Source organism: Pelobates fuscus, chromosome 5 (assembly GCF_036172605.1).
Source record: "Pelobates fuscus isolate aPelFus1 chromosome 5, aPelFus1.pri, whole genome shotgun sequence".
NCBI classification, from domain to species: Eukaryota; Metazoa; Chordata; class Amphibia; order Anura; family Pelobatidae; genus Pelobates; species Pelobates fuscus.
The window spans coordinates 111389414-111413394 of record NC_086321.1 but is presented as its reverse complement, the minus strand read 5'-3'; the positions used below and the strand labels follow the sequence as shown (position 1 = coordinate 111413394).

At 40.7% G+C, this 23981-nt stretch overlaps 1 protein-coding gene across 2 annotated transcripts in view; it reads right to left on the bottom strand.

The window, feature by feature from the left end:
* GRAMD2B (GRAM domain containing 2B) overlaps nucleotides 1–23981 on the bottom strand; it is a 117463-nt gene that overhangs the window by 32280 nt on the left and 61202 nt on the right. The window contains exon 1 of one of the 2 annotated variants that reach the window (XM_063456947.1): nucleotides 3924–4211. The exons of the other annotated variant lie outside the window; for it this stretch is intronic. Within the exon in view, the coding sequence (XP_063313017.1) occupies nucleotides 3924–4006 (83 nt within the window). The 5' untranslated portion in view covers nucleotides 4007–4211. Of the gene's footprint in view, nucleotides 1–3923; nucleotides 4212–23981 lie in introns of those variants that run through there. 2 annotated transcript variants of the gene reach the window in all.

Here is a 23981-nt window from a genome sequence, read left to right as displayed (position 1 = left end):
CAATGAGAGGGGGTCTGCAGAACTAAAATACTATACACAATTAAATAAATCCTCCCCTCCAAAAATATTCCCCAACCACATAAAAACTGGTGGGTGCTGCCCCAAGTGCCCCTATGGATGAGTGCAAAAAGAAAATAAAGTAGAGCCGAGCCGAGCCAAGGCGAAACGCGCGTCGGGATGCTGAATATTTAGCTAGCTTTGGAGTTGCAGATAAGGGACAGACAGAATGAATTTCGATACTATGTCTCCAGAAAAGCTTTAGCCGATTTTTATCTTTTAGGCTTAGTTAACAGCCGTTAGGGAGATTAATCGCAGGGACACTCAGCTACCAATAAGTTTTTTCCTCCTAGGATTTTGGGGGGTATTCAGTGGACTTTATCGATCCTGCTTTAGCCCAGTTGTTAGACTACATGTATACGAGCTTCTACAGATAGCTGTTTAGGTTACCTGGCGGTTGGGACGCAATTCATGCAATAATAAGGAGTTTTTCGTATTTTATTTCTCCTGTGTGGTTTTATAATCTAGTGGGGTGTCTTCTGTCACAGGACATTAGCATACATTTAGTAGTTATTTTTCCTACTATTTATGTTTCCTCTCTACCCTACTATTATACCCACTTTCATTGCTACAGAATTAAAGGCTATTTAGCCTGCTTACCTATCGGACTGCTATTTATAGCCCTATTTGTTTTACAATATATATATATATATATATATATATATATATATATATATATATATATATATATATAGTCACTATGCTTCGACATATTTTTTAATGCTTACTATTAAAAGGTACATTTTAATATCAATTATATTCACTATATATGTAAACTTTATGGGTTGCCTATATGGTATTAGTTCCTACCAAGAAACTGACAATGAGATATTTCTTCTTTTTATACTCTTTTTTGGGAACTAATACTCTCTTTTCTACGAGTTATCCCTATGGATGAGCCATCACATTTTCTTTCACTAGGAATACTATATTTCAATGCTATTAGTATTCATACCTATATTAAATCTGGGTAAAAAAAAAAAAAATATGAAAATAAAAAAAAACATGCTATAGAAAATAAACCATAGAGTTAGTTGCATGTAAACCAAACATAACATCCATAACAGACCTCTGCGCTTCTGCCCCAGTCGCCGTGGCTTGACTGGGATCCTCCTGGAGCCTCTCCGTCATGGAACAGGATAGGGGAATAGCTCTATTCCCTCCCAGAAACTGGACGACACACAGTCCTAGTAGCTGTAGTCCTTACAAGGACTTTCCCCACCGAACCCTCCACGAGCCGAAACAAGGTGCTGAGCAGGGATTAGCCCTTTCCCCTCCCAGACACATTGTTCTGGGAGGACAACTGATTTTAATTTGCTGGATGTGGCTACTGCACATACATTTATGCAAACCACTGAAAGAGGTTTGCCCCCATAACTGGAAGGAAGACTGGCATTATAAAAATTTTAGCTAAAATTAATATAAGCTACAGATAAAAAGCTCTAACACTTCTGGATTTGCGACAAAGTGATGGCATCATGTTAAGTGTTTTTTTTTTTACATAAGATAAAAAAAATCATTTTAAGTGATAAGAGCTATCATAATGTGTTCAAACAAACAAAGAAAAATCAAGATATTTTTATGCTAGGAAACTAACTTCGGCAAGTGATTAAATATAAGTAAATTATTTCAAGTCTATCTCAGACAAGCATTTGTTTGGTAAATCCTTTCATGGTTACATAAGCAAATCAAGTTATGTCAGGAATTCAGACAACTCAAACGTCACTGCTTTAGTACATTGCTTAGGGGGTGGAAATTAGTACCAACTATGGGTCCTGCTGAACATGAACCATTCTTCACTTGAAATGGATTTTTGATTTGCAAAACAGCTTTAGAACAGATATATCTCCCAATGGTAATTTCTTATTAACTGGCAACGTAGACCACCAGTAAAGGGTGATTTAAAAAAAAAAAAAAAAAAGTTAGTAGCCAACGAGTTAATGTCAGGGTTACACAAAGTAGCACGTGGACTAAATGGCTAAACTAAAGAGAAGACGACAAGAAGCTGGTTGGGACTGAAGGGCAACTAGATGTACAGGACTCCTATAGACTTAAGTTTTCTTGTAATTGTCCTATTTATATAGTTAAATCCCCCCTCTCATAATATTGTAAAGAGCTACAGAATATGTTGGTGCTATATAAATGATGATAATAATAAATAATAATAATAATAACAATAACAATGTTCATTCATGAAGGACAGGATTACATTTGAATGGATAATATTCAATGTTTAAGGGAACACTCCAAAAAAAAAAAAAAGAAAATATTGGTGAGTTCTTGATTTTAAGTTTACTCAACACTACATTTCAGCGCAGACGGGGTTCAAGTTCCATTCAACTCAACTTTATTTAAGCTCCAGTAGAGGCTTCTCACTTCATGATTCGCCTCCTGTGAAACAATCAATCCGGAAGTCTTGAGTTCAATCGAATGCTTCTTACAGAGAAGCACTGGGACACAGCATGCGCAGCAATCCACCAATACGGTTCATAAGGAAGAATTGAAACCAATACTCTTCTAGGAGAAGCATTCACTTTCACTTTGAACTACAGTTGCCCTGGGCACAAAGTTTTTAGGGGTGCAAAATAAAAAAATATAATAAAAATAAAAAAATAGTGCATTCTCCCCTTCACACAGAAAAGCTCTCAATGTTAAAACATTATACTTTCATAACGAAGGGGCAAATAAACAGTGCCACGTAACATTTCACAGTATTTTTCTTGCTAATACTTTCCTTATCGGTGAATTATATAATGCCCATTAATGGCGTGATTTTTCCATTTGAAGATACTGACGTTCACCTCAAAACGGGAAATCACGCTATTCATTGGCATTATGTAAATGCCTATTAAATTGTATAATACCGGAACGCCGGCGACAGATGCTTAGCCTTGCTGCTCCTTCCATACCAAGCTCATTGTTGTGATGTGAGACAAGGCTGGTAGAGAAAGGAGGTGCCAGTTAAGCGACCCAGAGAGTGCGAACAGTCCACAGGTTAAGGGCGTGCAATTCTAGCCTTGCCCCAGACACTGGAAACCCATGCTAAGCCACTGGAGTGTTCTTTTATGGAAATTCATAAAAGAGTTATGAAATAACAGTCTGCATTCAAAGCATAACAAAACAAACAAAAAAAAAAAGGGTAAAAAGGTTGTATTTAAAAAGCTTGTTGTAAAAGGTCAAACAAACAGGGTGGTGCAAAAATGATGCTGCAATTATATGACTAATGTTATGCAAGTCCTGCTGCTGCATAAATAAAAAAAATGTCACTAGAAGGTAGGCTGCAAAGTGAATACTAGTTTTTAGTAGTATTTAATATAGGGATGGGGTTAAAAATGTGATGTGAAAGTGAAATAGAACTCCCAGTGATAGGAGTTCCTTCCACAGTACCTTGGAGGCAAGTAGCTCCCAACACTAAGTGTACAGTGCTTCAATGCTACACACTAAATATTTTAATTCTGCATTTTCTGTGGGTGTTATGTAGCCCTATAAAGTACTTTTTTGGTTTACTTAAATCCATGGGAAGGGTTTATGTGGGGGCCAGGGTTAAACTCAGTATGGCACAGCACAGGTAAGTGGATGAATAGTCAACACAGGGTTTAAACAGTGCAGTATCAAACATGTGGCTGATGAGTAACAGACATGAAACGAGTTAAAAACACAAAGCACAGACTAACAGCACAGCAGGTAATGTGGTATTTTTGCAGAAAGGAATGCAGGGGAAGGGTTATCAGAGCAAGCTATTGCCTTGAAGGGGTTTTAGCAGAACTACCGGAGTTACAACGTTACTAGTAAATAGCTGAACGCTGCATTCTAAACTAAAACAACTCGTAACAAAATAGCACATCTAATAAACCTTCACTACTCACATTGAGAGGCGACCTCTGTGTTCTTTTTTGAGGAGACGCTTCACATCTTCAGACTCACAAGGCACTTCTGTCCCAATCACCATTTCCCCTGAATTCTTTGATCTGCTAGGTCCTGACGCAAACACTGATAATCACCTCCCTCACTGCAAACTTATCCAAACCCCCTCAGTCTAATAAATGAATGCTACCCACAGGTTGCACACATCTCCCCGCTACTTGTAATTCACTGAAAACAAGGAGCTGAGCAAGAGACAACTACACAGTAACCCAAAATGCACAACTAATGAGAACCTGTTCTACCAGTCTGGGGAAAGCTAATCACTCAGCCAGCTGCAAACATTGTTTTTTTTTCTTTTTTCGTTTAATGCAAACCAGCTGATTTTTGGCTTGTTTGCAAACAAAACAAAACCCTAAATGCAGATTGGGAGATAGTGAGGCTTTTCCACTGGCAACTCCAGGAAGATCTGGTTAGAGTTCAATGCTAAGGCAATTCTTTTAAATTATTTAATGAGGATGTAGCATTTAAAGGGATCCACCTCCTTGTTACTTAACAATAGATCTGTTTAAATGTTTCAAGAGCAGATGATTGAGATGATCATTGTACCAGTTACACTATCCTATTTTTAGCTGGTGGGAAGTGAGATAGATAATTGCTCCAAAAAAAGCTGGTGGATGTTTGCTGCTGATTTACATTATTAAAACCCAGTGAAATCAAATTGTCTATTCATTCTTTGATATAGGTTGTTATCACGTTAAGACACTGCTTCATTAGGAGAAATGATTGATTGCTGATATTGGTCTGAAGTTAATTATTTGCACATTATATACAATATGAGGACATTGTTCTGAATAAACCATTACCCAGGATGAAAAAAAGGAATTGTTACATTATCCAAAAAACTTTTACTTTTATGGAATTGTCAGGTCTTGTATATTTGACTCTAATTTCGCAATTTTACAATGAACTATTAACTTTCTGGAACAACACTTGCCAATATCTAATTTAGTGGATAACCCGGAAGATGTAACAATTCTGATTGGTATTATTTGTGATCAGATATGTAACATGTGTAGTGTTATTCCCTTAACTCTGATAGTCGCTGGATTTGCAAAACTTAAACATTTCGAAATTTAATATAGACAAACTTTAGGAGTGAATGAGTAGAAATGCACCGAATGTGTTCATCCAGTACATAGCATATATCAGGATTATTTAGTGGGAACTCAGAAGGAATTTAAAATTTAAAGCCAAAGTAGCTAAAATGGAAAAATGCTATGCTTTTAGTTCAGCTACTTTTGAAGTTGAAATTCCCTTTGATTTCCTAACAATTCTCACTTTTAAAAAAACATGAATGCAAAAGAAATAACAGGGGATGGTTTAAATAATATACAAAGTAGATTTGGATAAATATCCTTCACTGTATCAATTGTTAGACTAACAAGACATTTGGTTGTTTTGCTGACCCTCTTGGATGACACTTTCCAGGGGCTCAGCAAAACAACCTATTCCCAAACGCCTGCTTGGATGTCTCTGCAACTTTACCAAATGCCTTGTTAGCCTCGTGTCATGGGGGGCTCAAGAGCTGTCTGGCTGTCCACTTTAAGGTCCCCCAAAGCGGGGGTTGTGTGTAATGGAGGCAGCGGCGAGGGAGCTGTAATCTGCCTGCTCTTTTTGCTCTGCTCCCTTGTATAGCCAGAGTGAGGTCATGACCAGACTCCCGGCATCAGCGAGCAGAGCAAGAAGTGCTTGAAGACTGCAGGATCATAGCAACTCCACTGGACCCCGGGGAAAGAATCCACTCCAGCTCTCACAAAGGTAGAGAGGCTGGGTGGACTTAAATCAAAATAAAATAAATAATTTGTGATTGTATGAGAGTGTCAGTGAATGTGTCTGTCAGTAAGTGTGTGTGTGTGTGTCTGTGCGTGAGTGTGTGTCAATACATGTGTGTGTGTCTTTGTGTGAGTGTGTGTCAGTAAATATGTGTTCAACTAGGTTGAACTTGTCTTTTCTATATTACCTTTTGCAAGAAAAAATAAATTTATAATCTGAGCATGACAATAGAGAACACACCAGTACATTGTTGTGTTAATATATGATGGGCCTTAGGTTGGACATTGAATAAATACCCATAAGTCACTATTTGTGCTACAGAGCATTATTATAGCTATTTGTTGTGATACATTAGGAGTTGCCACCAAGATGTATGACCCATACATAGCTAAGTAATACTTGAAAGCACCTACCATATAATTCCACTACTTGTAAGAAAGAAAAAAAAACCTAAAATTTTCAAAAGTAAATTTTTGGAATGTTACCTAGAATTCAAATCATTGTAATTACTACAGTGGTCAAAATTTCCACTCGCCATTAGGAAGGAAAAATAAAACAACAACGGTGAGTGTCATGGATCCTCCAGGTTTGCATTGGCAAGTAACTTTTAAGGCCTGGCCTATGGTATATAGGTATAGGACTTTAAAGTGCTTTTCTCACATGGTTGCCTTTGATTTTCAAACACATAATCACCTAGAATGAAATTGTATGTTATATGTTTAGATCATTTACAATATTGTATTTTTTTTTATACCTGTTACATGCAGGTTCTGTGGTTGAACTCTTCTTATTTAACACCAGCACAACTGATTTATTTTACATAGGTGCCAACAGTCCCAAATCTACGACCCCACATTTTAAGGGATTATCCCAGCAAAAATAGGTCCTGGGACCTGATGGCAGATTTCAAAATGTAGGAGGATGCTGGGCTATTGAATCACACCCAGAATGCTTCACCAGTGCTCGCTCTATCCTGGTTTCTCAACCTGTGGTACACACACCAAAAGCAGGGGGTACGCAGGGATGCAAAATTCTTATTGCCTGAGACGCAGTACATGAAGTTCCAGGAACCGGGCAAGAAGTTTGTTTTGGTGTTTACAGGGAAGCAGCAGTTTTGGTGTCTACGGGCAAGTGGCAGGGCTCCTAGAAAGAGGACAATATTTAGGGCATGGAGTGTGAGCGCTATACTTTCAGCTTTAGTAAATTTCAGCTGCATAATTTGTGGTTTCGGCAGGCTCTAGTGAGTCAGAGTGCATTGCAGATTCCCATCATGCACTCTGACTCAGCGAGTGCCAAAACCGCAAGGAGCTAATTTAGAGAGGTCGAGGTCTCAGGAATGTGCTCCATGTATTGGAGCCCAATTTGGCTTAAAGATTGGTGAGGGTAGGAGATCCACCACACTACACACTGACAGCACAAACATACATACCATACAAATACAAAAAAAGTGATAGTTTCACCTGACACCAGTGAAAATTAAATATTACTTAACTTATAGGTCACAGCCTCCCAAGGTTATCTCCCAGACCGTAACCTCTTTAAACAAATGTGTATATGCAAACTCAGAATGACGAAACGCAGAATCACTGGCAGAATAATGAATGAAAGATAATCAAAGAAAAATGAAGACGGCTGGCACGAATAGGTAACCAATGAATCCAGAGGACATTAGGAAGAATGCCCACCTACCCACCAATGAAGATCAAGGGAATAGCCCTATATTTAGTAAACTGTGGGGATGGGTTGTTAGGCTGTGATTTACTTGTTACTTGTTTTATGTATTTTATTGGTCCCTGAAATGCGAAATGCGTAGGACGACCATACTCTTGTAATACTTGTCAACTATTATTTCTTATATAATAAATATCATTTTTATGGAAGAATTCTCTGACTAAATAGTTTTTTGGTTACCAAAAAGACCAGTTCAGAGAGGAGTCTGAGGGAATAACTCAAGCTCCCTATTATTAATCAGGGTGGCACCCCAAAGGCGTTTAAATCAACTTTACCTGTGAGTGCAATTGATAATTTGCGTTATGTGATTATTTGACAATATTGCACTATGTTATCATTTGTTTTATAGGTCAAAACGGCAAGGTCCCTAAAATTGTTTTTGCATATATACATACCATACAGCCAAAACACTGGCATAACTATCACAGCGGTGCTGTCGGGGGAATGAGACACATGGAGGGGCTGGGGGTGGGACACATGTAGGGGCTGTGGAGAGATGGGACGAGACACATGGAGGGGCTGGGTGTAATGAATGAGACACATGGAGGGGTTGGAGGAAGAGAATAAGACACTTGGAGGTTCTGGGGTGATTGATACACATGGAGGGGCTGTGGGGAGAGGATGAGACACATGGAGGGGCTGGGTGGGAGGAAGGAATGGGACATGGAGGGGCGAGGGGAAGATAATGAGAAACATGTAGGGGCTGGGGGGAATGGGACACATGGAGTGAAGGAATGACACATGGAGGGACTGGGGGGGAAATTATGAGACACTTGGAGGGGCTGGGGTGATTGATACACATGGAGGGTCTGGAGGAGGAAATGAGACACATAGAAGGGCCAGGAGGAAGGAGAGTATGGGACATGGTGAAGCTCGCGGGGAGTGAATGAGACATATGGAGGGGCTGGGGGGGAATGGGACACATGCAGAGGCTGGGGGAGGGAATGAGACACATGAAGGGGCTGGGAAAAGGAATGAGACACCTGAAGAGGCTGGGGGGTGGATACACATGGAGGTTCTTGGGATAATTGATACACATGTAGTGGCTGGGGGGAGGAAATGGAGAAGAAGAATGGTTGGGGGAGGGAGTGAGATACAAGGAGGGGCTGAGGGGGAGAGAATGAGACAAATGGAGGGGTTGGGGATCCCAGGACAATTTTCGCACCGGGCCCTGTGGTTTCTAGTTACACCTCTGAGCCAGAACACACACTACATACAACCAGCACACAAAGAGACAATAACGAGTAGGCAAGCCAATAGATCAAGGATACCAGATATAAGAATAGTCAAGAACAATCAAAGGTCCAAATAACAAATAGAAACACAAGATAAATGCACTCTCAGATTACTAGTAAATGGAAACCATGACAGGGCACTGCTAAAATTTTATTTTGAGTTTTATTAACCCTAGCAAGGTGCCAAAATGTGTGCGTGCATGGAGGATGTGATGGCTGGTACATGTGCGTCACTTATTTCATTCTTGGAAGCAGATATTGCAGTGGCTGCACCATATCGGCCAAATGTTGCATTGCAAGCAGACCGGATTGGAATCCACCATGTGGTTAGTCCCCCTGCCTTGCTTCCACTTTCGTGACAGCACCAATTGTGTGTGGCCACTTGATTGCACCTTTCTGGCACTGATGCAATAGGAATTCAGAATTTAAAATGCAAGTTGCACGTTTTCATGATATTTTATGGATTTGGTAATTTGGCAAATAATGACTCATATATGGGACAGTGACAACATTTTTATTTAACCACCCCTGTCCCAAAACCATATACACATAGACCAGATTTTGTTTTCAATTTTAAAATAATGCAAAACAAAATATTTTTAGCAAATCCTCAATGATTGTATTGCTCATGTCATAGCCTTCTCTCATTAAAAAAAGAATTTTCTTATCCAGGCATAGTATAGAACAGGGGTAGACAGAAAGAATGTTCCCTTGGTGGAACCTGTAGTGAGTCAAGGGAACTTTGACAGGGGGTAACCCTGAAAATTACAAACAATGTACACTGGGGTGGCCAGTTGACTTAAAGTCCAGAGGACACAGTAAAGTCCCCAAGGTATGCAAGAATTCTTTTAAAATTTAAAACAGCAATTTATTAGGGTATATAAAAAAACATAAGTAACACACAAGAAAATCACACAACATATAATCTCCGAAGGGGAGCTAATGAGCTCAGCAATCCCAATTGGGTAAGAAGGGTAGCAGAATGAAGGAGGCTTCTAGACTATAATTGGAAGGTCCAAAATCTATAAGGCGGTATAAGTGCAAAAACCTTCACCTAAGTTTTTGCACTTATACCGCCTTATAGATTTTGGACTACTTTAAGTGTGGATAAGAGGGTATTTCCACACAAGTGTTTTTGAGCAGCTGTAATTTACTCTTGATCTTTAGCACTTTATTGGACACACATTCCTCCCTAACAGGAGGTATATTTCACATATAATTGGAAGGTAGCTATAAAGTGGAATCCTGTGTAGCATAAGCCTCACCAACAAACAGGTTGGGAGGAGAGGGTGGAGAGCTATATCTCAGAAAGTGAAGCTAGCCTATAAAGCTGAACACATAAGGTTTTGGGATACTGTAACAAAAAGTACTGAAACAATGTTACCCACTGTTGCTGTGCAGAATGCTTGGGAAGATGACAGAGAGACAATGGCACACACAGAGTAGCCTCCACTGAACTAACTGAGAATGAATCAACTTCAAGGTCGCTGTCTAAAAAAATTATAAAAGTAAATGAAGGCTTAAAAAGGTGTCGTGAGAACCCAGTCTGTCTTTTAATGCTGTCATAAAAAGGATGTCGCAACTAGCCAGGCTAACCTATTATGGCTAAAAATAAAGGTAAATCGACCTGTAGGTCGCTAGCTGAGAAAGCCAGAAAACTAAAGACTGTAGACTACAGAAAAGAAAGCACCATTCCACTGGAGAGAGTCCTTTCCATGTTATCTGCAAAAAATGCCCTAAATTAACCACATAAAAGAGAGTTTCCCCTCACGGATTGCTATATAAACCCTCACACCATAACAAAGAAGTGGCAAACTACAGCTTGCAGTGAATTTAAAATGATAAAGCAAAGCCTGACGCGCGTTTCGGTGCTACTAAAACACCTTCGTCTGAGACATTAACAAGTACACTATTCTGTGTAGCTATTTAAGAGAGGAATGAATCTATGTGGACCAATAGGGTGCAGGACTGTGTGCCATTTGGCTTCATCTGGAGTGCTGAAGGTTGACTTCATCTGGTATAGAAGAATTATAAAAGTGGCCCCTTCATATTTTACCGGAATCTGATGGCAGCTGGGTGGCTCAGACATAGACAGGGTTATCCATTAAAGTGTGAATTGTTAGGAAATCAAAGTGAAATCAAGATACATTTCAGGTCAAATATCTAAACTGGAAAAAACAACAACTAAATCTCCAATTCTCTTTTCGGGGTTCTTACAAATACCCATACTCAGGGACAATTTTGTCACATTTTGTAGCATACACTGTTTGTTATATTATATAGCCAGTCTAAACTGTGGAATCAAGAGATACAATAAAGTAGTTAACACATTTTATCTCAGAGTATTTGTATAACGTACGTTTCATTACTACAAGGACTAAACCCCAAAAGATTATTTGTATTTACATGTTGAGCAACAAATATTTTTGATAGAACACACATAATCAAGAACACTTAAGTTCTGGTATAACCTTTTGCTCCTTGTGATGCCAGGAATGCATTCCTAGGATATTAAGAATGGAAGACAAGGTTGTGCAAGAAATGTGTGTAATTATAAATTCACATGTTGGTACCACTTATGATAACTACAAAATGTTTCTAACTTTCCGTTAACCACTTGTCTTTGTATTCTCTCTTGATTCTGCAATGATTTGTTTATAACAGCCTAGTTGTGGGAACTATAGCTTTGAAAAATTTAAACTGCATCTACTCTCGGTTGCCGGTCTCACATATCTCAGAGCTGAATTTCGCTAGGAACAACAAAGCAGAAAAAAGAAACAATTCCCTACTTAGCAATAAATCATTAAACATCCTCCTGTCAGTCTAGTTTACATCTAACTGTCCCTATAGATTCCATTGCATCTATTCGACTAGTTTGAAGATTGCATCTGCCTCTAAAATCAATTTAAAATTGTATTTATTGTAAAATTAACCAATTGGGTTGATTATTTTATTAATATTCTTTATTTTTGAAAAAGGAGGGAATACACATATAATATACAGCAAATATCAAATTTAGTATATGAAAATACCTTATTCATTACCCATTGAATCTTACAACCATGTAAAAAAAGAATCAACAGGATAAGAATGAAGTAAATGAACAAGGCATCTCACGAGGACCCATACACTAACAGGGTTATTTGCTAAATTGAGATTTGTCTATAATTCAAAGTTAATTTCAAATTTAAATGGACACTATAGTCACCCAGACCACTTCAGCTCAATGAAGTGGTCTGGGTGCCAGGTCTCCCAGGTTTTAACCCTTCAGATGTAAACATAGCAGTTTCAGAGAAAATGCTATGTTTACATTAGGGGTTAATCCAAAGTCTAGTGGCCTTCCTGACAGCCGCTAGAGGCGCTTCTGTGACACTGGATGCGAAATTCGCATTCAAAGTGCAGAACGTCAATAGGAAAGCATTGAGAAATGCTTTCCCATGGACTGTTTGAATGTACGTGCGGCTCTTGCCATGCATGCGCATTCCGCTCCACTCAGGATCTGACGTCGGCGGGGGAGGAGAGGTCACCAGCGCCGATGGATCAAGGTTTTAACCCCTTAAGCCCAGCGGGATGGGGGCTCTGAGGGTGGGGGGTCCTAAGGATGATATAGTGTCAGGAAAACAAGTTAGTTATGAAGAAAGGTTAAAAAAATGTAAATCTCTTTAGTTTGGAAAAAAGGCGCCTCATAGGGCAAAATATAACATTATACAAATATATTCGGGGCCAGTACAAATCATTATCTGGAAATGTATTCATAAACAGGGTTATACACGAGGTCACGCATTTAGGCTGGAAGAAGTAGATTTAATCTAGAGCAGAGAAAATGTGTTTTTACAGTAAGACCTATACGGATATCAGACACCATACAGATGTTTAAACAATAAACACCAATTGGATAAATGCTTGCAAAAACATAACATACAGGGTTATACATTCTAATTAGTGGGGTGATAGCTGCTTGATCCAAGGAGTTATCTGACTGCCATTTTGGGGTCAAGAAGGAATTTGTTCCTAGTTCGTTGCAAAATTGGAAGCACTTCAGACTGAATTTTTTGCCATTTGTATCAACAGCAAAAACATATGTGAGGAAGGCTGAGCTTGATGGTCTCAAGTATTTTTTCAACTATGTAACTATATAACTATGTAATTCTCTTTGAATTACTGACAACTTTCTCTAAAGTAAATTCACCTGTTAGAACTGTGCAATGATCATGGCTCCCAAACTTTGTAAAAGGAAGGCTTAGAGTGGCAGACCATGGCAGTTAATATATCCATTGAAGTTGTTCTGTAATTTAAATTCCACACATCACCAAAGCTCTGCAAACAGCTAATGAGTTGTTGTTTTTTAAAATCAATTTGTTTTCAGCTTTAACCCCTTCCCGACCATGGATGTATTAGGTACGTCCGACAAAAACGTCCCTTAACGACTGCAGACGTTCCTGGTAAGTCCATTAGTAAATCACCACTTACCTGATCGCTGGCGATCCCCCGCCGGCGATTGCGATCCTGGGGTCTGCCTGGGATCCGGCTCTCCCAGGCCATGTGATCTCTAGGGTCCTCGCGATCACATGGCTGGAATAGCCGGCTTGTGCAGTGCCTGCAGAGGGCCTGTCTGAGCTCTCAGGCAGTCCCCCAAATGCCGGTACAAAACTTTTTAAAGTTTTAAAAGTTATTAAAAAGTTTAAAAAAGTAAATATTTTTATATATACATGATCTAAATACTTTTATATGCACATACACATACATAAATCATTATTAAAAGTGTATTTTAATATTAATCTATATAATGATATATATATATATATATATGCATATATATATATACATAATACACTTAGAATAACGTTCATTACATATATATATATATATATATAAAATTATAATTTATATATATATATAAAATAAAAATAATCAATAAATACATTAAAAACATTTCTTTTTAAAATTATATATCGTTTTAAATTTGTTCTAACTGTATTTTGATATTAATATACATATATATTTAAATCAAAATACATTTAGAATGACGTTATAAATACATATCCCCTTAACAACCATGGACGTACTAGGTACGTCCGACAAAAAATGGTCGTTAAGGCAAATAGGAGCCCCTGGTCACTTTGCCGCAATAGGAGACTATGGAGCTGCCAGCAGGAGCTGCTAAAAAGTAAAAAAATAGCTTAATGTAGTTGTTCTGGTGGGTATAATCATTGTATGCATGTATTTTCATGCAAACACGACCTTTTCAGAGAAAAGGCAGTGTTTACATTGGCCCTAGGGACAACTCCAAGTGGCCACTCCTCAGATGGCCACTGGAGATGCTTCCTGGCTCAGTACTACACAGTAGGCAGCAGTGCCATTCAGCGTCTCCACGCTCTGCATGGGGACACTGAACTTTCCTCAAAGAGATGCATTGATTCAATGTATCTCTATGAGGAGGTGCTGATTGGCCAAAACAGTATTTGACCCGCCCCCTTTCCGATTTTAGCTAATTCAATGCTTTCTCCACAGGGAAATGGTGGATTTTGCACTATAGAGTCAGGAATACATGTTTGTGTTCCTGACCCTATAGTGTTCCCTTTAATGAATCCAATGTCATACCTGGACCTCTGTGTCCAAGATGTCATCTTGCCAAAAACAAGTGTAACTCATGACACTGAAGTCATACATGGATGCTTGATGTAACAGTTGGTAGTACTTCAACACAGACTACTTGACCATCGACATAAATGTTGGAATATATTTGTAACACTGCATTCTCCAATCCAAAGAAACACAGTGGAAGAATAAGTTGAAAAAAAAACCCTTCTCCGTGAACACAGGGATGATTGTTAAAGAGTTAGAAGATAGCTAAAATATAACACACAATTTTTAAAAATTTGCAGAGAATCGAGCCAAAATGTGCAGGTTGAACAGGTTAAGTCCCAGACCTAGATTAGAATTAACAACTTCTAGAACAAAAGTTAACCAAAGTGAATTTATTACCCGAGACTTGTAAAAAGTAAATACCTAAAGTAGTTGGAGAAGAAATTAGATCAAAAGTCCCGGGTACTTTGAAGATAATGAAATGTTGTCTGCATGCACAGATAACTTAAACACCTCTCCTGTTCATTTACAATCTTGGATACACAGAGATTCGTAGATTGAGCAGATTGTTTAATAGAAATGTAAAACAACAAAGCCGAAAGTAGGACAACCTTGTCTAATGCCATTTGCATTGGAAACTTGAAGATCATGGCTGGAATTATCCTGTCTCTTGGATTATTTATTTTGCATGCTTGTGGGATGTGTTAGAAATGTAGTTTGGATGTAGTTTGGATCAGATAAATATATATTGTTAAAATATAATCATCTATTATATAATGGAACACTCAGCCTTAGTTGATGAAGAGTTATTTGTAAAAGTACAAAATATGGAACAATCAGAAGTTACAATTTATTAAGTTCCTTGATGCTTGACAAATATATTGTTCTTTAGCAGTATTAATGAATATATATCATGATGTAATTATTTCTCGGTTATTTACTGGTAGTGATGTACCGAACTGTCCGCTGGCGGACAGTTCCCGGCGAAATTAGCTTGTTCGCGTTCGCCGCGGCGGGCGGACACATGCGCAGTTCGATCCGCCCCCTATTCGTCATCATTGGGCAAACTTTGACCCTGTGCCTCTCGGTCAGCAGACACATTACAGCCAATCAGCAGCACTCCCTCCCTTCCACACCCTCCAACCTCCCTCCCAGCATCCATTTTCGATTCATTCGGAAGATGCATGCTTAGTGAGAGGAGGGAAAGTTTAGCTGCTGCTGATTACATAGGGAAATTGATAGCTAGGCTAGGGTATTCAGTGTCCACTACAATCCTGAAGGACTCATCTGATCTCTGCTGTAAGGACAGCACCCCAAAAAGCCCTTTTTAGGGCTATAACATCAGGCTGCTTTTTTTTTTTTTTTTCCTGTGTAATGTAATTGCAGTTGCCTGCCTGCCAGCTTCTGTGTGAGGTTCACATTGGATACTGTGCCTATTTGCCCAGTGCCACCACTCATATCTGTTTTAACAATAGGTTAAGCTTTACATTTAAAATAAATATTTTTTTTTCACTGTAATAGAAGAGCAGTTGCCTGCCTGCCAGCTTCTGTGTGAGGTTGGATGCCTTGCCCATTTGCACAGTCAGTGCCACCACTCATATCTGTTTTAACAATCGGTTAAGCTTTAGATTTAAAATAAATAATTTTTTTTCACTGTAATAGAAGAGCAGTTAGTTGTCTGCAAGCATCTGGGTGTCAGGCCTACTTCAGCGTGTGCCCTGCACAACCCTGCCAGCGTGCTTTGACAGTTGCCAATCATATCTGCTGTCTCTTTAGCGTGCTTTTACAAAGAAAAAAGGTTTCCTGTGTAAGCTAATAGCAGCCAGTCAGTGTCCTTCAAGCGGCTCTGTCAGGCCTTCCTTCAGCGTGTGCCCTGCACAACCCTGCCAGCGTACTTTGACAGTTGCCAATCATATCTGGTGTCTCTATAGCGTGCTTTTACAAAGAAAAAAGGTTTCCAGTGTAAGCTAATAGCAGCCAGTCAGTGTCCTTCAAGCGGCTCTGTCAGGCCTTCCTTCAGCGTGTGCCCTGCACAACACTGCCAGCGTGCTTTGACAGTTGCCAATTATATCTGGTGTCTCTTTAGCGTGCTTTTACAAAGAAAAAAGGTTTCCAGTGTAAGCTAATAGCAGCCAGTCAGTGTCCTTCAAGCGGCTCTGTCAGGCCTTCCTTCAGCGTGTGCCCTGCACAACCCTGCCAGCGTGCTTTGACAGTTGCCAATCATATCTGGTGTCTCTTTAGCGTGCTTTTACAAAGAAAAAAGGTTTCCAGTGTAAGCTAATAGCAGCCAGTCAGTGTCCTTCAAGCGGCTCTGTCAGGCCTTCCATCAGCGTGTGCCCTGCACAACCCTGCCAGCGTGCTTTGACAGTTGCCAATCATATCTGGTGTCTCTTTAGCGTGCTTTTACAAAGAAAAAAGGTTTCCAGTGTAAGCTAATAGCAGCCAGTCAGTGTCCTTCAAGCGGCTGTCAGGCCTTCCTTCAGCGTGTGCCCTGCACAACCCTGCCAGCGTGCTTTGACAGTTGCCAATCATATCTGCTGTCTCTTTAGCGTGCTTTTACAAAGAAAAAAGGTTTCCAGTGTAAGCTAATAGCAGCCAGTCAGTGTCCTTCAAGCGGCTCTGTCAGGCCTTCCATCAGCGTGTGCCCTGCACAACCCTGCCAGCGTGCTTTGACAGTTGCCAATCATATCTGGTGTCTCTTTAGCGTGCTTTTACAAAGAAAAAAGGTTTCCAGTGTAAGCTAATAGCAGCCAGTCAGTGTCCTTCAAGCGGCTCTGTCAGGCCTTCCTTCAGCGTGTGCCCTGCACAACCCTGCCAGCGTGCTTTGACAGTTGCCAATCATATCTGGTGTCTCTTTAGCGTGCTTTTACAAAGAAAAAAGGTTTCCAGTGTAAGCTAATAGCAGCCAGTCAGTGTCCTTCAAGCGGCTCTGTCAGGCCTTCCTTCAGCGTGTGCCCTGCACAACCCTGCCAGCGTACTTTGACAGTTGCCACTCATATCTGGTGTCTCTATAGCGTGCTTTTAAAACCAAAACTTTGTTTCCACTGTAATAGAAGAGCAGTTGCCTGCCTGCCAGCTTCTGTGTGAGTTTCACAGTGGATACTGTGCCCTCTTGCCCAGTGCCACCACTCATATCTGTTTTTACAATAGCTTAAGCTTTAGATTTAAAATAAATTATTTTTTTCACTGTAATAGAAGAGCAGTTAGTTGTCTGCAAGCGTCTGGGTGTCAGGCCTACTTCAGCGTGTGCTCTGCAGACCTGTGCCAGTGTGCTTTGACAGTTGCCACTCATATCTTGTGTCTCTATAGCGTGCTTTTACAACCAAAATTTGTTTTTCACTGTTATAGATTGAATAGCAGTTACTTGTCTTCAAGCAGGTGTCTCAGGCCTACAGTGTGTGCTCTGCAGAACTGTTACAGTTCACATTGCCAATCATATCTGGTCTCACAGTAGCTTGCACGCATAGTACCACTAATCCCCCAAAAAATGACAGGCAGAGGCAGGCCACCCCGCAGGGGCCGTCGTGGTCGTGGTGCTGTGATTCCCTTTTGCCCTAGAATAATGCCCAGTTTTCAGAAGCCACGTACCCTGAACTTGAAAAGTTCTGAGGACATAGTTGACTGGCTAACACAGGACACCCAATCTTGTACAGCCTCCGCTCGGAATCTTGACGCACCATCCTCCTCCAGCTTAGCTACAGGCACCTCTCAAGATAGCACTCACCCGCCTGCCGCCACCACCAAAACTAGCACCACAGCCGCTTTACTTGGTATGTCAGAGGAGTTATTCACACACCCGTTTGAAGAAATGAGTGATGCGCAACCATTATTGCTAGAGGATGTAGATAACAGGGATATGTCTCAGGCAGACAGCATTAAACACATGGAGGTACGGTGTGATGATGATGATGTTGTACCCGCTGCTGCTTCCTTTTCTGAATTGTCAGATACAAGCGAAGCGGTTGATGATGACGATGCGTCCATGGATGTCACGTGGGTGCCCGCTAGAAGAGAAGAAGAACAGGGCGAAAGTTCAGATGGGGAGACAGAGAGGAGGAGGAGGAGACGAGTTGGAAGCAGGGGGGGGTCGTCGCAAGGAGCTAGTGGCACAGTCAGACAGCATGCATCGGCACCCGGGGTCAGCCCGACAGCACGCCAATCAACGCATGCTGTGTCCACCACCAGAATGCCGTCATTGCAGAGCTCAGCAGTGTGGCATTTTTTTGTGTGTCTGCCTCTGACAACAGCGATGCCATTTGCAACCTGTGCCAAAGGAAACTGAGTCGTGGGAGGTCCAACACCCACCTAGGTACAACTGCTTTGCAAGTCCCAAGGAGAAGGATCATTCACTTTATTATCTGTCTTTATTTCACAAGTAGTGCCTGGAACATCCTCATGGGTCACAAGATGTAAATCTGGACTAATGTCAACCCCAGGGTCTGGAAAATCTAAAGAGTCCTGTATTGTTATTTGTCGTCACTACCTTCCCGCGTCGGGAAGATTTCTTGCACAGGGCGCCCAAAGGCCTAAGGCTGGCCCTGTGCATGGGTCAGTGGCTCTGCACCAGACTTCCCTCCAATTGATCAAAGTTAAAGGATTTCAAGTGGACTGATTACAATCACAGGGCCTCTAAAGAGTCCTGTATTGTTATTTGTCGTCACTACCTTCCCGCGTCGGGAAGATTTCTGGCACAGGGCGCCCAAAGGCCTAAGGCTGGCCCTGCGCATGGGTCAGTGGCTCTGCACCAGACTTCCCTCCAATTGATCAAAGTTAAAGGATTTCAAGTGGACTGATTACAATCACAGGGCCTCTAAAGAGTACTGTATTGTTATTTGTTGTCACTACCTTCCCGCGTCGGGAACATTTCTTGCACAGGGCGCCCAAAGGCCTAAGGCTGGCCCTGTGCATGGGTCAGTGGCTCTGCACCAGACTTCCCTCCAATTGATCAAAGTTAAAGGATTTCAAGTGGACTGATTACAATCACAGGGCCTCTAAAGAGTCCTGTATTGTTATTTGTCATCACTACCTTCCCGCGTCGGGAGTGGGTCATTTGCGCCCCTGCTTCCTTCCTTGCATGTGGTAGCTGTTTGTCAGGGATTTGTCAATCCATATCTGCCAAGTGACCCTATGTAGGGGGAACAGTCCCTATTCTGCTCTGTGTCAGTGTGTATCATGGTCTCTGTGGACAAGGAACAGTCTCTATTCTGCTCTGTGTCAGTGTGTATCAGGGGTTTTGAGGACAGGTGTCAATCCATATCTGCCAAGTGACCCTATGTAGGGGGAACAGTCTCTATTCTGCTCTGTGTCAGTGTGTATCAGGGATCATTAGGACAGGTGTCAATCCATATCTGCCAAGTGACCCTATGTAGGAGGAACAGTCTCTATTCTGCTCTGTGTCAGTGTGTATCAGGGATCATTAGGATAGGTGTCAATCCATATCTGCCAAGTGACCCTATGTAGGGAGAACAGTCTCTATTCTGCTCTGTGTCAGTGTGTATCAGGGATCATTAGGATAGGTGTCAATCCATATCTGCCAAGTGACCCTATGTAGGGGGAACAGTCTCTATTCTGCTCTGTGTCAGTGTGTATCAGGGATCATTAGCATAGGTGTCAATCCATATCTGCCAAGTGACCCTATGTAGGGGGAACAGTCCCTATTCTGCTCTGTGTCAGTGTGTATCATGGTCTCTGTGGACAAGGAACAGTCTCTATTCTGCTCTGTGTCAGTGTGTATCAGGGGTTTTGAGGACAGGTGTCAATCCATATCTGCCAAGTGAGCCTATGTAGGGGGAACAGTCTCTATTCTGCTCTGTGTCAGTGTGTATCAGGGGTTTTGAGGACAGGTGTCAATCCATATCTGCCAAGTGACCCTATGTAGGGGGAACAGTCTCTATTCTGCTCTGTGTCAGTGTGTATCAGGGCTGGGCTTTGAGGACAGGTGTCAATGTTAGGTGATGTCTGCCCTTTATGGATTAAAAGCAGACTCTGCATCAACTGTGCAATTTTCCATCGGAGTTTTGCCATGGATCCCCCTCTGGCATGCCACAGTCCAGGTGTTAGTCCCCTTGAAACAACTTTTCCATCACTATTGTGGCCAGAAAGAGTCCCTGTTGTTTTTAAAATTCGCCTGCCCATTGAAGTCAATGGCGGTTCGCGCGGTTCGCCGGTTCGCGAACATTTGCGGAAGTTCGCGTTCGCGAACCGAAATTTCCGGGTTCGCGACAACACTATTTACTGGTATTATCTTGTAATGACTTGATGGTTGCATCTCATAATGTTTTGTGTCATGCAGGGTGACAACTTTAGGGTTTGAGTCGATGGATTGCATGACCACTAGTATTCTGGATACAGACAAACACATTGAACCAACAAAGCAATCACATAATCAAGTGACACTTAGTATAGACAAGCCAATTGTTGGAAAAAGGAAAACTGGTTGGTAAACATAAAGGCTGCAGCAAAGTAAGGAGAAAGGAGAACATGATAGGTGCATATCTCCTTTCAGCAACTATGTATGTATCTATGTAAGGAGTGTTATGTTATGCAAAAACATACATAACAGCTGAACACTAAGTAATATGTACTCTAAATTTACATACATCCTCAGAGAGATGTATGCATACTTATTTTCAGTTATATTTACTGTCATTAATGCATGCACTTCCAGAGTCATATTGAGGGCTTGGTTCTGTTAGACAAGATAAACTTATCTCTTGTAATTAAATAGTATTTATCATATAGAAGTCCAGGGGATAACTGCTATTCTATTACAAGTGGTAATGGAATCCAGCCCTGAGTATGGTAATGTGCCTATTTAGCAAATGTGCTTGTTGGTCATCTCTGCATAGCTGGCATTAATTTGTACCATGTAAAATATTTAATACCTCGCACACCAATATCAAGATGCCTCACTTATTGTCTATTTACAGTGAGCACTGCGTTAAAGGATGTTGTGGGCTTGGGGCCAAAGATGATAATGAATATAATAATTAAAAAAAAGTTTTTCCCTACTTAAATTAATTTCCCAGCATAGGAGTAGTTTGACAATTCAAACATGAGATGCACTAATTGCTAAACTTGGTTCTAACACAAAGCATATAGTATAGTTGCTACCAATACTCACAGATGTAAGAATATATCAAATAAAAGGAACTATAAAACAATATTAATTTTGAGAATGTATATCTACTAATGATAACCATTTTGTAATGTATCAGTTTTCAGGTAATCTCAATGCATTTAATGCATAATAATGGAACAATCCTGGCACCATAACGACTACAGCTCACTTGGTCTGCTACTCCTCAGCAGGAACGTCCATTAGCTCTCTTACAGATCTTAGCTCAGGAGAGATTATGGAAGCTTCTGCTGAGGAACTTCCAGCTCTTGGGAGATTGTAGTGGAAGCTACAGATGCCCAGATGTGTGTAAGTGTCTCTCCGCCGTCAAGGCCTTGTGCGGAACCTGTACAACAGGAGAAGAGAGTAAGCGCTAATTAACAAATGGGCAGCAACCCTAAAGAGGGAAATCCAATCTCTGGGTGGAGGCAATCATTTACATAACAGAATATAGCTTTGAGACCTCTGAGTGCTTGCTGGTACCCACAAGCTATTTTGTTTTCCAGCCTGCCAATTCTGTGTATATGCTCACTTGCACATTTAAAACTCTCTGGAAGCTATTGTGCATGTATGGTGTGTTGTCATATGTGCTCTCACATAAGCTGGATATTTAGAAATAACTTGGGAATGTAGGGTTTGGGTCCAAAGTCTGAATAGTAACTACATCTGGGACATTTGCCAGACTCAGGTTTATGCACAGAGTGATTTAACAGCAAAGGTTACAGGGCATAGCAGTAACTGAGATCTGAGTCTCATGTGGGCAAAAAATGCAACACAACTGGAAACCCCATTCCTTATTGATTTAGAGTTAAACTCTTCAAACTCACCTTGATGACATTACTCTATTTTATTTATCATCAAACTTGTTTTTAGAGAAGTCCAGCTTTCAAGCTTGAATACATTGTAAATGTTATGCATTGCTTGTATTTATAAATTTTCATTTTGCTGGACACTTGTTCTTAATGAAGTGGTCTGGTGGCATAAAAGTTGCCCCTTCAGCCTTTCAAATGAAAGCAGTATTGTCTCTGAGATACAGTGCTTGTTTAAATTTTCAGTTTCCACGTCTGCCTTGGGTACTCATTCAGACAACCACTAGGGTGTTTGGAATAATAAAATATTCAATAATTGAGTCCATTTTAGGTCAGACATCAGTATGTTAAGCAAGCTGAAACTAAACCCTTTGTACGCCCACTTCTGCACGAGATGCCCTGGTTTAAATACTGTGCGCTTCTTCCACTATGATACTTTATGAGAAATATATATATAAAGGGACGTTGGCGTTGCACACACATAAAGCACTTCACACATAAAGCACGGCATCTTGATGAAGTCCTTTATGTGTGAGGAGCATCTTCTCTTAATTGCAGTGTATACAAATACTAATTTCTATTTGAAAATCAGAAGCACCTTGCTGTCATACAGCTTGAAGTGGCAATTGTGCTCTGCTAGAGCGCGCCGGCCTTCCCCCTCAAGCACAATTATGCCTATTGGCATACAAGGACCCACAGAGCCTAATGCAGCTGTATCTGCAGACTCCCTCTCTGCAGACTTCCTGGTTTTCAGGCTGGAGAACTTGGGCTGAAAGCCACGTGATTGTATGCTTGTGTCAGCTTGAGCCTGAATGAGAATCCTGTGATTGGAGCCTTGCAAAGGGGTTAAACAAGAAATCTGCAGCTTTCATGATGAACAAATGCAGCAATAAATGCATGCATGTTTTTTGGGGGCATATCTACTAAATTGTTAAATAAGTGAATTTTAAAAAAATCCATGGGAGTGTTCCTTTAATTAGAATGTTGCTATCAGCAAATGTCAGATAGTCTGAGTTGAGGTGACTGACCGACTTACACAATTTATCATCAAAGAGAGTATATTATGTTTACTGCTAGGGAGTAAGATAATTTTCACTTTTATTAGCAGTGTGATTGTCTCTAAAGACAATCAATTTGTACATGAACAGCATTCAAAGTTATAATGAACTCAGCATCTGTACTTAATAAACAAATAATAATAAACAAACACATTATATTAATTTACAGTATGTCTAGAAAATCATTAAAGTATCTTTTTAATATTTTTATGTCCCATGCATTGTATTTGGCTTGTGAAACACCCATATGCCTCCACACTGACAACCATATACCTCCACATAGAGATAGCTTAATTTCAGGGTATCCCTGAAAACGGTTGCCATTTCTCTGGTACATTTTTGAACGCTGAAAAAACATACTCATAACTGCAAATACGTATTTGTTTTTAATGTCCCAAAGTAAAATCAGACCTGATTTTGCCCCAGCATGGGCCTTCCCTCCAGAATTTCCATGTCTGCTTATGCATTGAAATTAAAGTCAAATTGTCCCAGGACTTGGTTGCCATAAGAAGGGAGTTTGAGGGGGGCGGAGCCTGACCGCCTAGCTGTAAAGACGTGGACACCACGAGCTCCTGCCTGTCGGGCAAAAATCGGGGTCAAAGCGATGGCTACAAAGCCCAAGGACCAACCAGGGTGCACCACCCATGTCGGGGGTGCACCACTGAATCGAATGGAACGACTTTGAAACCCA